This window comes from Martes martes, assembly GCF_963455335.1.
Source record: "Martes martes genome assembly, chromosome: 4".
Classification (NCBI taxonomy): domain Eukaryota; kingdom Metazoa; phylum Chordata; class Mammalia; order Carnivora; family Mustelidae; genus Martes; species Martes martes.
The window spans coordinates 159,163,003-159,175,749 of NC_137891.1; the positions used below are offsets into that span (position 1 = coordinate 159,163,003).

The 12,747-nt window shown below is 42.6% G+C and overlaps 1 protein-coding gene across 1 annotated transcript in view; it reads left to right on the forward strand.

Moving 5' to 3' along the window:
• FOXJ3 (forkhead box J3) overlaps positions 1-9,426 on the forward strand; it is a 149,375-nt gene extending 139,949 nt beyond the window's left edge. Inside the window, exons 12-13 of the mRNA XM_080802663.1 lie at positions 4,273-4,380; positions 6,417-9,426. Coding sequence (XP_080658789.1) covers positions 4,273-4,380; positions 6,417-6,532 — 224 coding nt within the window. The 3' untranslated portion in view covers positions 6,533-9,426. The remainder of the gene's footprint in view (positions 1-4,272; positions 4,381-6,416) is intronic.
• Positions 9,427-12,747: the final 3,321 nt, after the last annotated feature.

Consider the following 12,747-nt stretch of genomic DNA (forward strand, 5'->3'; position numbering starts at 1 on the left):
GTAGCTCCCCTTTTCTGGAATTTCAAAGTTTATGTGGTGAAACAAGATTTTCTTCGATTTTGTGACCTAAATTTCTAAGTAAGGTCCAAGTGTACCTTCTGGTTTTGGAACTTGGCACTCTTGGTCATGGAAAAAGTGCTAACCATCTGCTGCTGCTGTCCCATGTGAGAGTGGCGAAGCACTACTTCTGTATTCTTTCTAGACTGAGATCATGGGTTATTTCTCAAAGCCCTTTGTTACTCCATGGTCATTTCTTCTTCACCTTTGACCTGGATTTATTTGGATCTGATACTCTGATTGTTTTAATTTTTTCTGCCATCTTTCCTTTTTATTGCCGTCACCTTCCTTCTCCAGGGTCCCCACAACTCACTTGATTCTCAGTGCTACTCCACTCACAGCCTATTAAAAAGGCAGAAGACCTATCATTTTTCCTCATTTTTATCCTCTCCCAACTCCCCTTCCCCTTTTGTCTTTTCCTTCTGAGTCAAAAGAACTTTATCCAGCGTTGGCCTGCCAAGCCATGTTGGCTTTTGTCAATACTTCTCTGATCAGTGGTAGTTCTCCAGGTGTTTGTCACCTTGTACCCACTGATGTCTTCTCATAGACACTCAGGTTTTTTACATGCCCAGCCTGCTTCCTTTTTAAGTCTAAGCCTTTTTCTATCATTATTTTATTCTCCTTCTCACAGCCCTCTGTATCAGATCCATTCAGATATTATCCCACTTCCTGTCTCTCTACCCCCCAGCACATCTTTGCCACAAATTCAAAATGGAATGTAAGAGGGGACTTAAGATTAATTTTATCCTTTTATCTAACAGATAAAAACTGTTAACTGAAACTGAGACCAGAGAGAGAAAGCAACTTGCCTAAAATTACAAAGTTCATTTGGGTATAGATCTTGACTCCCTGAATATAGTCTGTCCATATCCTTCAAACTTTCCCTTTCGCTTCTGCCTTCAAGATTCACCTTCTGGTAAATACCTCTTTGGGTTCCCTAGAGGTGCTGTAATGTGTTAGCGTGGAAGAGAGAAGGGAAGGAGAAAAGGATGTTACAGTACACAGTGTCTCTCCTTTCTAAATCATTTTACCTGTGTTTACAATTTGTCTTGTCCAGTAATGTTTAAGTTCTCTAACTGTGCTGTTCTTAATGAGGGCTCAGCTTAAAGGTCATTAAATAAGGGTAGGTGTACATTTCATATAGATATTTACTTAAACTTTTTCTGTGCCTAACTATGTATTGGGCAGTAGGGATGAAAAAATAAGTCTGGATATCCCCTAATCTCAAGGAGCTTGTAGTCTGGTGTGATGAAGACTGCACTTCTGCCATAGAACAGTAGGAGTAAGAAAACGGGGCTTAACTGTCTTGGGGAAATAGAAAAACTTCCCAGAGGAAAACAGCTTGAAGCTGGCTTTGCAGGATAAATGGGATTTTTACAAGACACAGATATCTGATCACTTCTGTGCTCAAAATCTTTCATCAGTGCCCAGTTTTCTCAGTAAAAAAACAAAGTCTTTTTGTGGCCTATTTAGCGTTACACAATCTGGTCCCCCATTACTCTCTGACCTTGTATCCTAATCCCCTCCCCTCAGCTCTCTGCTCCCATACCAGTGGCCTCCTTCGTATTCTTTGAACATACCAGGCACACTCCACCTACCTCAGAGCCTTTTTTGTAGCTGTTTTTTCCCTTTGTGTGGAGTGGTCTTCTCCCAGATAGATACATGGCTCACTCATATCCTTAATTTTGTTCACTTTTTTTTTTCTCTATAAACACCTCTTCAAGTGATGCCTTCCCTGACCATTCTGTTTAAATGGCACTTATGTCCAGCACTCCTTGTCTCCACTCCCTTCTTTATTTTTTTCTGTAGTGTGCATAACATATTAAGTTACTTTGTTTGCTGCCCTCAGCCTGAGAATATGCTTCAAAAAGAGGGAGTTTATTGGGGCACCAAATTGGCTCTGTTGGTAGAGTATGCGACTCTTGATCTTGGGGTCGATGAGTTCAAACCCCAGGTTGAGTGCGGAGCTTACTTAAAAAAAAAAAAACACACACACACACAACAAAACAAAAAAAACGACAGGAAGTTTGTTTTTTCATTTCTATATACCCAGTGCCTAGAGCAAGCCTATAACATAAATAACTTCTTGAATGAATGAATGGTCATTCAACAAGAGTCTACTTCCAATAAATATGTGATTAGATTTTTAAATTCTCCTATTTTCTAAATGTTGTAGGATCTCAGAAGTCCTTGAAAAGTACATTGGAAGTTAATTTTTTGTTTAGCAAGTCCAGGTTGGCTCATTATTTAGAATAGAATGAGAACATGAGAAAAAAAGAGGAGTAATGAAAAATTTCTTCATGAAAATAAAAGTGTTAGGAATGTGACAGAATTTTAAAAAGTTAGTCTATTTAATGTGGGTGACATGTTTGTTCCTGTGATCCTTGTTTATTCCTGTAATTCTTCTCTAGTTGTTACCTCACTCCCCTTTTAAGTTAAGAATTACTAAGCCAAAAACAATACATACACAGAATTTCCATAAAAATCAGTTGTCTTTTGATTGTGATTTGAGCTCTTACGGATGAGTAGAAAGAGAACTAAGATTTTATAACATAGGCTGAGAAGTCACTGATAAACCAGTGAATGTGTTACTGAGAGTGGCGTGGCCTCTCCAGCCTGCTGCAGTTTTAGGTGTGCTGGCCGCTCATGTGAAAGCTGATCAGTACTTGGGGGTGGGTTTTTTCCTCTAAGAATATCCCAGAGCTGCAGGTTAGTGTAACTCTTCTTTCTTTTTTCTTCCTAAATCTTCAGTATGGTAAATTGGTCAGAGAGCTTAGTTCTGACTGTAAACTTTACTATTAAAAGGCATGTCATCTTGGGAGGCAATGGCTTGGAAGTCAGAAGCGCTGGGTTCTGTTCCTGGTTCTGTCTCATTTTCTCTCTAGTTTTATGTCCTCATATGCATGAACAGAGGTAGGCCTGAATTAGGCTGTTTCAGAGGCTGTTTTAAGCGTGGACAGTCTGACATTCCGGTGACAGGTAAAAACTTGTGAGTAGGCAAATGGTGTTTTCCTACCTTGAGTCTCTTTTTAGTTGCCTCTGGGGAAATGGTTGCTGTTTACTAGTTTGATTACAGTATTGTTAGATGCAGTTGTAATTTGTGTGATACAAGGGATACCTAAGGGAGAAATAGCCTTTCCAGTATTCCAGATGTTCCATACAGTGTGAGCCAGTGTTAGGCTTCTTCTTCCCCAGGAGCAGTTGGGGGTAGGCATGTGATGTTTGCTTCCTTCCCTTTCTACTTTGCATTAGGATGCAGTGTAATTGACATTTTAGAGCTGTTCTATTTAATGGCTCCTGTCGACAAAAATATATTAATTTAAGAATCTTCAGAAATGCCATTCAAATGAGATGTTTCCCATCTTCTCACTTTTTTTTTTTTTAAGATTTTATTTATTTATTTGACAGACAGAGATCACAAGTAGGCAGAGAGGCAGGCAGAGAGAGAGGGAGAAGCAGGCTTCACGCTGAGCAGAGAGCCTGATGCGGGGCTCGTTCCCAGGACCCTGAGATCATGACCCAAGCGGAAGGCAGAGGCTTAACCCACTGAGCCACCCAGGCACCTTGCCACCTTCTCACTTCTAAGTAATACTTTTTTCATCACCTTTACTTGGTATATCTCTTTTAAATTTGTGCAAATCTTTCCTGTCACGTTGTGCCTCCATTCATTTTGTTAATCAGCTAAGGTACATACAGGTAAGTCTATTTTGAAAGTGAGAAAATCAGGGAGAGAGGTACAGTGGTCAGTAGAAGGAGCCTATGACCTAGCAGAACTGAATGCTAGTGCTAACCCTGTCAAACTGATGTGCCTTTGGGCACATCAGCTTAGTCTTTCTGAGCCTCAGTTCCCTCATCCATAAAATGGGGATAATCCCTGTCTTGCCCTCATTTTGGACTTAGTGAGAGGCTCAGATGATAAAATAGTTATGAAAATGCTTTTGAAATGTTATGAGGTGTGTAACAGCAACAGTAAAGATGACTTGACTGGAGGCTTCCAGACAGAAAGAGGCAGTGCCAGAATTAGCATCAGTATACTCACACTCAGCCTGGTACCACCTTTGGTATTAGCATCTGGAAGGAGTAATTTTTCTTTCTCTTTTCTTGCCTTACCTGCTTAATTTAGTTCTAGGTAATAATTTTATTAAGGTTTTAATGTTTGACTTGTTTTATTTATGTAAGTATGTTTTCCTTTATTCTGCTTTTCAATCTGATTAGGAAATTTGTACATAGACTCCAGGCAAAATCTCCCTCCTTCAGTGATGCCGCCCCCTGGTTACCCTCACATCCCACAGGCACTCAGCACTCCAGGAACGACAATTGCAGGTAATATGGGGTGTGTTGTATTGCGGTTGGTACTCAGAGAGTAATATTAAAAAGACTTTAGCTGTCCCATTGTGAGCGAGTCTGTTCAGGAGGGAGTGAACTCCTGGGTAAGGGAGGATGGGGTGACAATCTTACAGTTACTTGGCTTCAGGGCCGGATGAAGGGATTCAAGTGTCATTTGGTGTTTGGACCGTATAACCTGAGTCTCTCTGATGTTGTGATTCTCATTATTGTCCTGCCTCTCTAAAGAGGTCCAGGGGCATTAGAGCTTGTCCTGGGGTCTTAGGGATCTTTGTGGCTTTTTGACTCTGATGCAACTTGAGTAGGCTTAAGAACCCACTTTGGTTAGCTTCTGTATATTCTGCTTCATTCATTCTGATGTCCCCCCAGCTCTCGTTTCTGAGGAAGTCTCTTACAGAGGAGTAAGTTGCAGGAGTTGCTGCTATTTCATAAACTGTTCCCCCTGGGTTCCTGAATGCAGGATAAGTTACATTTTCAGGGCAGCAAAGGCAGGCACATGGTTAGAGGTAGAAGGTAGCTTAAGGATGATCTAGATGAGGAAGTGCCAGCTCAGGAGTAAAGATACCTTGCCCAGAGCTGCCAGTTTGCTGTAACCAAACCAAGACTCAAGTCTTGATATCTGGATTTAGAGTTCGTTGTTGATTTTTCTTATGTACCATGCTGCCCTCCACTTAGGCTGCTCAGGGAACAGAAAGGTCATGTGCAGATGTGAATTTAAAACCTCCAAAGAAGTGTGTGCCAGGTAGTATGGAGGAAGACTTGTGGCCAAGTAACCTGTTCTTTGATGGCCAAGGAGGAATAAGTATTCTCTGTCCTCAGCACTTACCAGGAACCTTGTAGGTGGTAAGATCTGGTAGTTCAGACTCTGGAACCAGATTCTCAGGGTTTGCCTTCTGGTACTTTGCCACTAGATAGCTGCCTTAACCCTCCTGGGTCATGAGGCCTCCTTGTCTGTTAAAGGGAACTTACATCATTGCCTAACTCCTAGGGTTGTTAAGAGAATTAAATGAGGATTAGATGTACGTCACTTAAATTTAGCACCTGGTGCATAATAAGGAATTTATAAGTTAAAAAATAAATACAGGCATTTCTGCTATACTGCAATATATTGAAAATCTTAGCATTTTATAAAATGATGCATTAAAAATTACAGGGCTTATAAGAAAAATGAGATTAGCAGCAGATTGCTTGAAACTTTGTAATCGGATCAAGCAAATCAAACAAAACTGCAACAATCCAGTGAAAATTCCACATTAAAAGGATATGTTTAATTCCTAATAGAAGAATGAATTCTGCAAATAGATAGAGTTTATTACTTGAGAAAAAAGTCTGGTTTGGAAGGGGGCTTGTCAAAGCTGTGGAGACAAGGGCACAATGCACCAAAATTGAGGAGCACAAGCTGCACACGACCACAGTAACCTAAGGAGAGTGTGGAGAGGGTGGGCATCCTGTTCTCCACTCTGATCTACCGTGGCTTCCCTGCACTCAGCTGTGTTGATGTTCTCTGTGTTCACCCACTATTACTTGGTGGCCCAAAAGTTAACTTGCTAGTGAGAGTTCAGGATGACCCAGTGTGACTTCACTGGTACACTACATCATTCTCCCTTTACCATTCTCATGGGAGCCAGTTCTTGTTACTGAAACCTGTACTGATGCAGGACAGACTAAGAGAAAGGGCTGCATCAGCGTTTGGGCACCCTAGTATTCTTTCTATGCCCTCCTTGCTACCTCCTGGTGGAATCAGAACAGGCGTGGATTTTGGAATCAAGGGAACTGAATTCAAATCTCTTCCCCTTACTAATTGTATGACCTTGGGTAACTTGTTCCATTCTCTTTAACCTCTGCCCTGTCGTTCATAAAACGAGGGTCATAAGAGCTACATCGGTGAAGGCTTCTGGGTGGATTAGGAAGATAATATGCACCGAGTGCCTGGCACAAAGGAAGTGCTCAGTAGGCGTTCATTTATTTCTTTCTTCATTACCCAAGTCACTGCTGACATTGCCTCCTTCTTCCAGGCCATCACGGAGCCATGAACCAGCAGCACATGATGCCTTCCCAAGCCTTCCAGATGCGGCGCTCTCTGCCTCCGGATGACATCCAGGATGACTTTGATTGGGATTCAATTGTGTAGAGCTTGTTTCTGCAAGGCACCAGACCCCAGCATCACCTTTCTGTGCAGTGAAGGGGAAAGGTTTAAGAGAATCCAGTTGAGAAAACAAAGTTGCTAATCACTTTACCGATGTTATCAAAATTTCTTTTGAAGACAATCAAAAAGATTTTAGCTGGATAACTTACTGCTTTTATCTGACCCAAACAAGTACTACATGTTTGTCTCCCTGCCAGCTGCCCTACGTAGCTCCTAACTGTTGTGTGATTTGAACGGCTTTTGCATATTTGTGTCAGTTTGATGTTGACCACAAGTGCCAGACTGATTTTTCAGACAGAGCCTATTTTGCTGCAAGCAGTTTATAGATACATATGTGTAAATATATGTACAAAAATTACTGAAAGGCTTCAGTTTTTCTAATTGGATTACTACGTCTTGAAAAGAAAGTTACTGTGAGTTTTTATTCCTTGTTAGGCTATTTTCTGCAGGATGCGTTTAACTGATAGAGGGAACCGAAAGGAAATAGATTTTTTCAAAGCCCAGTTCCCCTTATTTAATCTTTTTCAGAAATGTGGGTATTGAGTCCTACTCAGTAAGTCAAAGAACCCAGAGTTTGATACTCTCCAAACAATCCAGAGGGGCATGTTGTTCCTGAGCAGCATAAAGAACTGACCAAATTTGTTTTGATGTTTGGGGGATTACAGAGTTTAGTTGTACCTTGTCAATGTCTGTTTTCCTAAATCTGCATTAACATTTCTGAAATGTATGTGATCGGTTAGCAGCTGGGCATTGCTTGGCTCTTTAACAAAATCATTGCCTCCATATTCACTCATGTATTTATTATTCAAAAGTGTTATTTTAATATTTATTGCTACCTTCTGTGAATGCTCAGCTCCTGTATGGTTCATTAAGGAGAAGTGTGGTGTCTGAAAGCACAGAATTGTTTTACTTAAGAGTTTACAGACAAGACAATCAGAGAGATTGTGTCGTTCTCTTTATCATCGCTCCTTTTACCACGTGAGTATATTTCTCTATCTTAGCATTCCTGCTGATTGAGATGTATTAGCGAAATAGGATTTTTCTGGAATTTGAATCAGAGTTCATTTGGGCAATAGAACAGCAGGGCACTGTTGATACCGCGAGTTTCCTCACTCATTCTGTTTCCATTTAGGAAGCACTGAAAGGAGGATAGAGCCACACATAGATTTTATTTGCCTCAGTCTTCAGTGCAGATACCCTTAAGTCATCTGCTGTTTCTGTTGTCCTGTGTCTTTGTATGCATGATGTTGGGTTACTTTGAAATAGCCTGCCTCCTTGGGGTTTTTATTAGTTGTTTCTTGTTTTGTTTCATATTGTATCATAGTTACTTTACATGAATTGATTGTCTTAGTTTTATAATAAAAGTAACAGAAATGAGATTTTTTTTAATGAATAGATTTTAAATTGGTTCTTTAGACCATAAAAAAGGCAGAATTTCTTTCAGTTATAATGGGGGAATGATATGTTCCATCAAATCAAGGAGTAATAACTGTTCACTGGTTGTTTTTTAGCATCTCTCGTCTCTGTCAGCCATGCTTTAAGTCACTTTAATTAGCCGTAGTGATAATGTCGTTGAGTGTTCTCTACTTGAACTAAACAGATAGATATCTTTGTTTCTGTATGTGTGTATGTGAGAGTGTTTGTCAGCGTGTGTGGGTATTTTTTTTTTTAATGGAGTATTGCCTTTAATGAATCACTGGGAAGCCAGTCATAGTAAAGGCTGGTGAGGTTGGGGAGAAAGGAAGGGCTTTATGTTCTTTTGTTTGGACCCTGCTTGGAATGAGAAAAGAAGCTCAGTTCCAGCCCCTTGGATCAGTGAAAATCGGGAGGATTCTGGCAAGGCAGCCAACAGGCCCCTTAAACAGATCAGAGGCAAGATGAGATAGCAGCCTGCAGAGCAAAAACTTGAAAAAATTGGGGGGGGGTGGATTTTCAATAGTCTGCTCAAGTCACTGTTTTCTGGATACCAAAATAGCTGTTTTGAAACTTTAAATTGCTTGGGTAGCAATGTGCACTTTAAACAATTTGGGTATTGGAATGCAGTCTTACCTTGAATGATTTGAGTAGAAACCACTGATGAAGATTTTACAAATTTTGTGAAGCTAATTTCCTATTTGGCAATCATTTACTGATTTGCAATGATCAATATTTCTATAAGAATTTAAACTTACCACAAATGGCCCTGGAGGCAGAGCCTCCACTCAGACCCATCACACTCTTTTGATTCTGGGGGCCCAAGAGCCTAAGACAGGCCTTCTAATGGGCTCCAGCCAGCCCAAGCCATCTGGTGGGGTGCAGAGCATCCCCTCTAGTGGCTGTTTCAGTTGGTGGTTGTTAATGCAGAGCAAGTTCTGTTTGGGGTCTAAATTGACTGAAGACTTTTGGGGAAAAGAATAATAAATGCATATAATCAAATGGGGGTACTCTGTCCAGGAAAATAATCCGACTGGCATTTGTGGCAGTTTTTGAAATGTAAATGTATTCATGTGTGTTCTTGTAAATACATGTCTCTCAGATGTCCTTTGAAGTGGGAGGGAATCAATCCGGGGATTATTTCAAATGGAATAGAGTATTTTGATATTGTTCATTCAGAGGGTGATGTGTACATATCTATATTGTATATATGTGATGAAAATGCATTGGCTTTTTGTGCAAACACAATCTGCTCTCTGTACTGCTGTTGGACAGTCAGTGTTTTAATGTTTCTACAGTTTTGCTATTGCACGATTTCATATTTTGCCTCTATGATGAACGGCACCCATTCTTTGTAACTGTTTAGTGCTGTAAAGAAATACCCAAGTGTCATTAGGATTGTTGCTGCCAGAACTGATATGCATGAATGGCACTTAAAATAAATATATTATGTTAACTCTATCTACAACACCAGTTGGTCTCTGTCATTTGCTACAATTGAGGGAACAAGATTGGAGCCAGACCCGATGCAGAAACTTGCAGACAGTCCTTGTGGTCTTGGAGATTGTGTCCCGTGTGTTGTTGCCTTTAGGAGTATTTCACTAGCTCTGTGAACTTTTCAGTGCCTTCAAAATGAGGATAATACCTATCTCCTAGAGTTGTAGTGGGAGTAAATTAATTAATGCATTTAAACATTTAAAATAGTACTTGGAACATGAAGAAATACTCAGCATGTGCCAGGTGCTGTGCTAAGTAGATACTGTTATCCTCATTTTACAGTGTGGTTACAACTTGGAGGTACCGTGGCTTACCCAGATCCTTTATTGGGAGTGACAGAACTGAGTTTGAATCAGGTCGTTTGATTCCAGTGCCATGTTCTTTTACACCAGCCTCTATTAGTTTCAAGAAATTCCCCTGCCCTACCCGTATCCTTGACCCCATTCTTGCCCCCAAATCAGCCTTCCCAGGAGAAAGCCACAACTCCTGCCTCTTTAGTGAGTGCAGACTTACCCAGGACAGCCAACAGACACCAGCTCAGGCGGACAGCCCAGGGCCACTGAAGCCACTCTGAAGGTGCACCCTGGCAAGGCAAGGTTCTGGCGATAAGGAGTTGGGTTATGCTGAGGGCTGAGGCAGTGGTCACAGGAGGGCCTCAGCCTGGCATGGGCTACTTAAGTTGAGTGTTGAAAGGGTCCTAGACAGACAGGAGGTTTTTCCATTTACACCACTGCTCTGAGCCAGGCACGGAAGCTAGATTAGCATAGGGGTGGGGTTCACAGCGGAAGTGATGGTTTTGCTGGTAAAGACCCAAGCACAGCAATCCTGTGATAAGTGGTGGGGTTCCAACTTGACTGATAGGGAAACAGGTTCAGAGGCTAAGCACTGAACAGACCAACAATACTGCAGTCTGCCTAATTCAAGAACTGGAGGGCTTCCTACCAATCCCATAATCCTGCTCAGGGCCTCTTCCTGCTTCTAACTGAACCCATATTATCATTGCCAGGAAAAGCTATTTATTGCCATTTTACCACTAGGGAAACTGAGGCTCAGAAAGTTTAACTTGCTTAAGTTCTCATAGCCAAGAGAGGACTTGTGATAATTCAATCTGACTCCAAGGCTCATTTCTTTCTTTCTTTCTTTTTTTTTTTAAAGATTTTTATTTATTTATTTATTAAGATTTTATTTATTTATTTGACAGACAGAGATCACAAGTAGGCAGAGAGGCAAGCAGAGAGAGAGGAGGAAGCAGGCTCCCTGTTGAGCAGAGAGCCCGATGCGGGACTCGATCCCAGGACCCTGGGATCATGACCCGAGCCGAAAGCAGAGGCTTTAACCCACTGAGCCACCCAGATTCCCTATTTATTTATTTTAGAGGGACAGTGAGAGAGAGGATGAGAGGGGGGAAGGTCAGAGGGAGAAGCACTCTCCATGAAGCTGGGCCAAGGCTCATTTCTTTTTACCTCACTGCCTTCCAAAAGGGAATTTTCCCAAAGCCAGAGGTAATGTCTACCCACCAGTGTCTGTGTCTCTGGGAGGGAGGAGCTCTGTTTTCCTCCCATTATAGGTAAATCGTGGTCATTAGCAGTGCCTCTGAAAGGCTGTAGTAGGGGCTCGGTTAAATCCAGTCACTTTGTGCTGATTCAGGCACAGCTGAAGTGCAACTTTGGGCTAATCAAATGAAAAAAGTAAACAAGATCATTAAGATGCATGTTTAATTCTCAAGGCTTTGACATGTTTCAGTATGCAAAGGGCTGTTATTTATAGATGTGCCCTTACCAGCTGGATGAAGCAGTCCCGTGAAAGCCTCGTAATCTTAAGCATCGTTAGTATTCACGTAAGACTTGACTGCATCTAAACGCCCTAGAGTCATAAGTATCTTGAAGGCCTCAAGCTAGAAGCAGCCTTTGAAATCATCTAAGACAGTCCCTGCATTTAGCTGTTGAGAACACAGACCCAGAGAGGGAAGTGGCTTGCTCAAAGTCACGTATCCAGAGGAAAATTCGGGGAAGGGAGGAGTGGGGAGTGTCACCTACTTGGCAGGAATTTAAAATTCCTACACACGTTGCCTTACTTGACCTATGCAGGAACCTGACACGGTACTGTTACTGCCCCATTTTACAGAAGAGAGGCGGGCACAGCACTGCTGCCTCCTGTAAGCATTCATTTGAAGCTCTCCAAGGCAGTTGTGCACACCTGGCCAACAAGAGAGACTGGGAACACTGACTGTCCACCTGCAGTGAGTGTGGGGCCCTCTGTGGATGTGAGGTGGCAACTGAACCTGAGACTGTAACCGGTAGCTGCTTCCCTGTCCTGCCTGCGTGAGCACCTGCGTCCGCACCAAGAGTGACGCCACTGGGTTCTGTGTTACCGGGCCTTTGGATGCAAGTCAGCCACCTCAAAGGCAGACTCTAACCAAGAATTAGAAAAACTGGCCATGTTGGCCTTATTCAGACTTGGCGTCTTCATCCCCAAACTGCTGAGGGCATTTTCTAGAGCGATTTTGAACTTCCCTCCCTTTCTCCCTCTGTGTATGACGTGTAACTGGTCAGCACGTGCAGAGCACAGACCTGGTGGGCGGCTGCGGCAGAGCCAGAATGCAGCCCCGAGTCAGGGCCGTCTACAGCCTCCCACTCACAAGCAGTGCCCCTAAGTAACGCTGACCCAGTAGTACAGAATAGCACAGCTACCTCTACTTGTTAGTTAATATCATTTCTCCCAAGCCCCTTGGAGATGGTATTTACTTTCTGAAACAGCTGTGTGGTAGCTACTGTTCTCAACCTCAAGTTATAAACAAATCTGAACCATAAAGTGAGTAAGTCACTTTGGCCAGGGTCATCCAGCTCGTAACCAGTAGAAATGATGGTGGTAATAATAATAATAGCAGTAGTAGTAGTAGTAGCAGCAGCAGTGACAGAGCTGGGATTTCATACCTAGGGCTCCCAGCCACCCTCTTCACCACAATGTGTTGTCAATTCCCCGCTGTGCTGTGCTTCCCCGCTGTGGGGGCAGAGCAAGGGAGCCTTAGAACAAAGCAGTCAGGCTGCAGTGAGCATGGAGGCCACCAGAGGGCGCAGGGCTGCCAGCTCTGTGCATTTTCCGTTTCTGAAGGTCCCTTTCCCACTGGGGGCTCTGCTTCCTTTCTCCACAACCCCCAGGGCCGGGGCCTCCCAAAGACAGGTAGGGAGCCCAGTGGCGAGCCCCCAGAATCTTCTCCCACATCAGAGGTTGCTAGAGGGAGCCAAGGAGCCCCTATAGTTCTCATCACTAAACATACTGGTGGGGCCCAC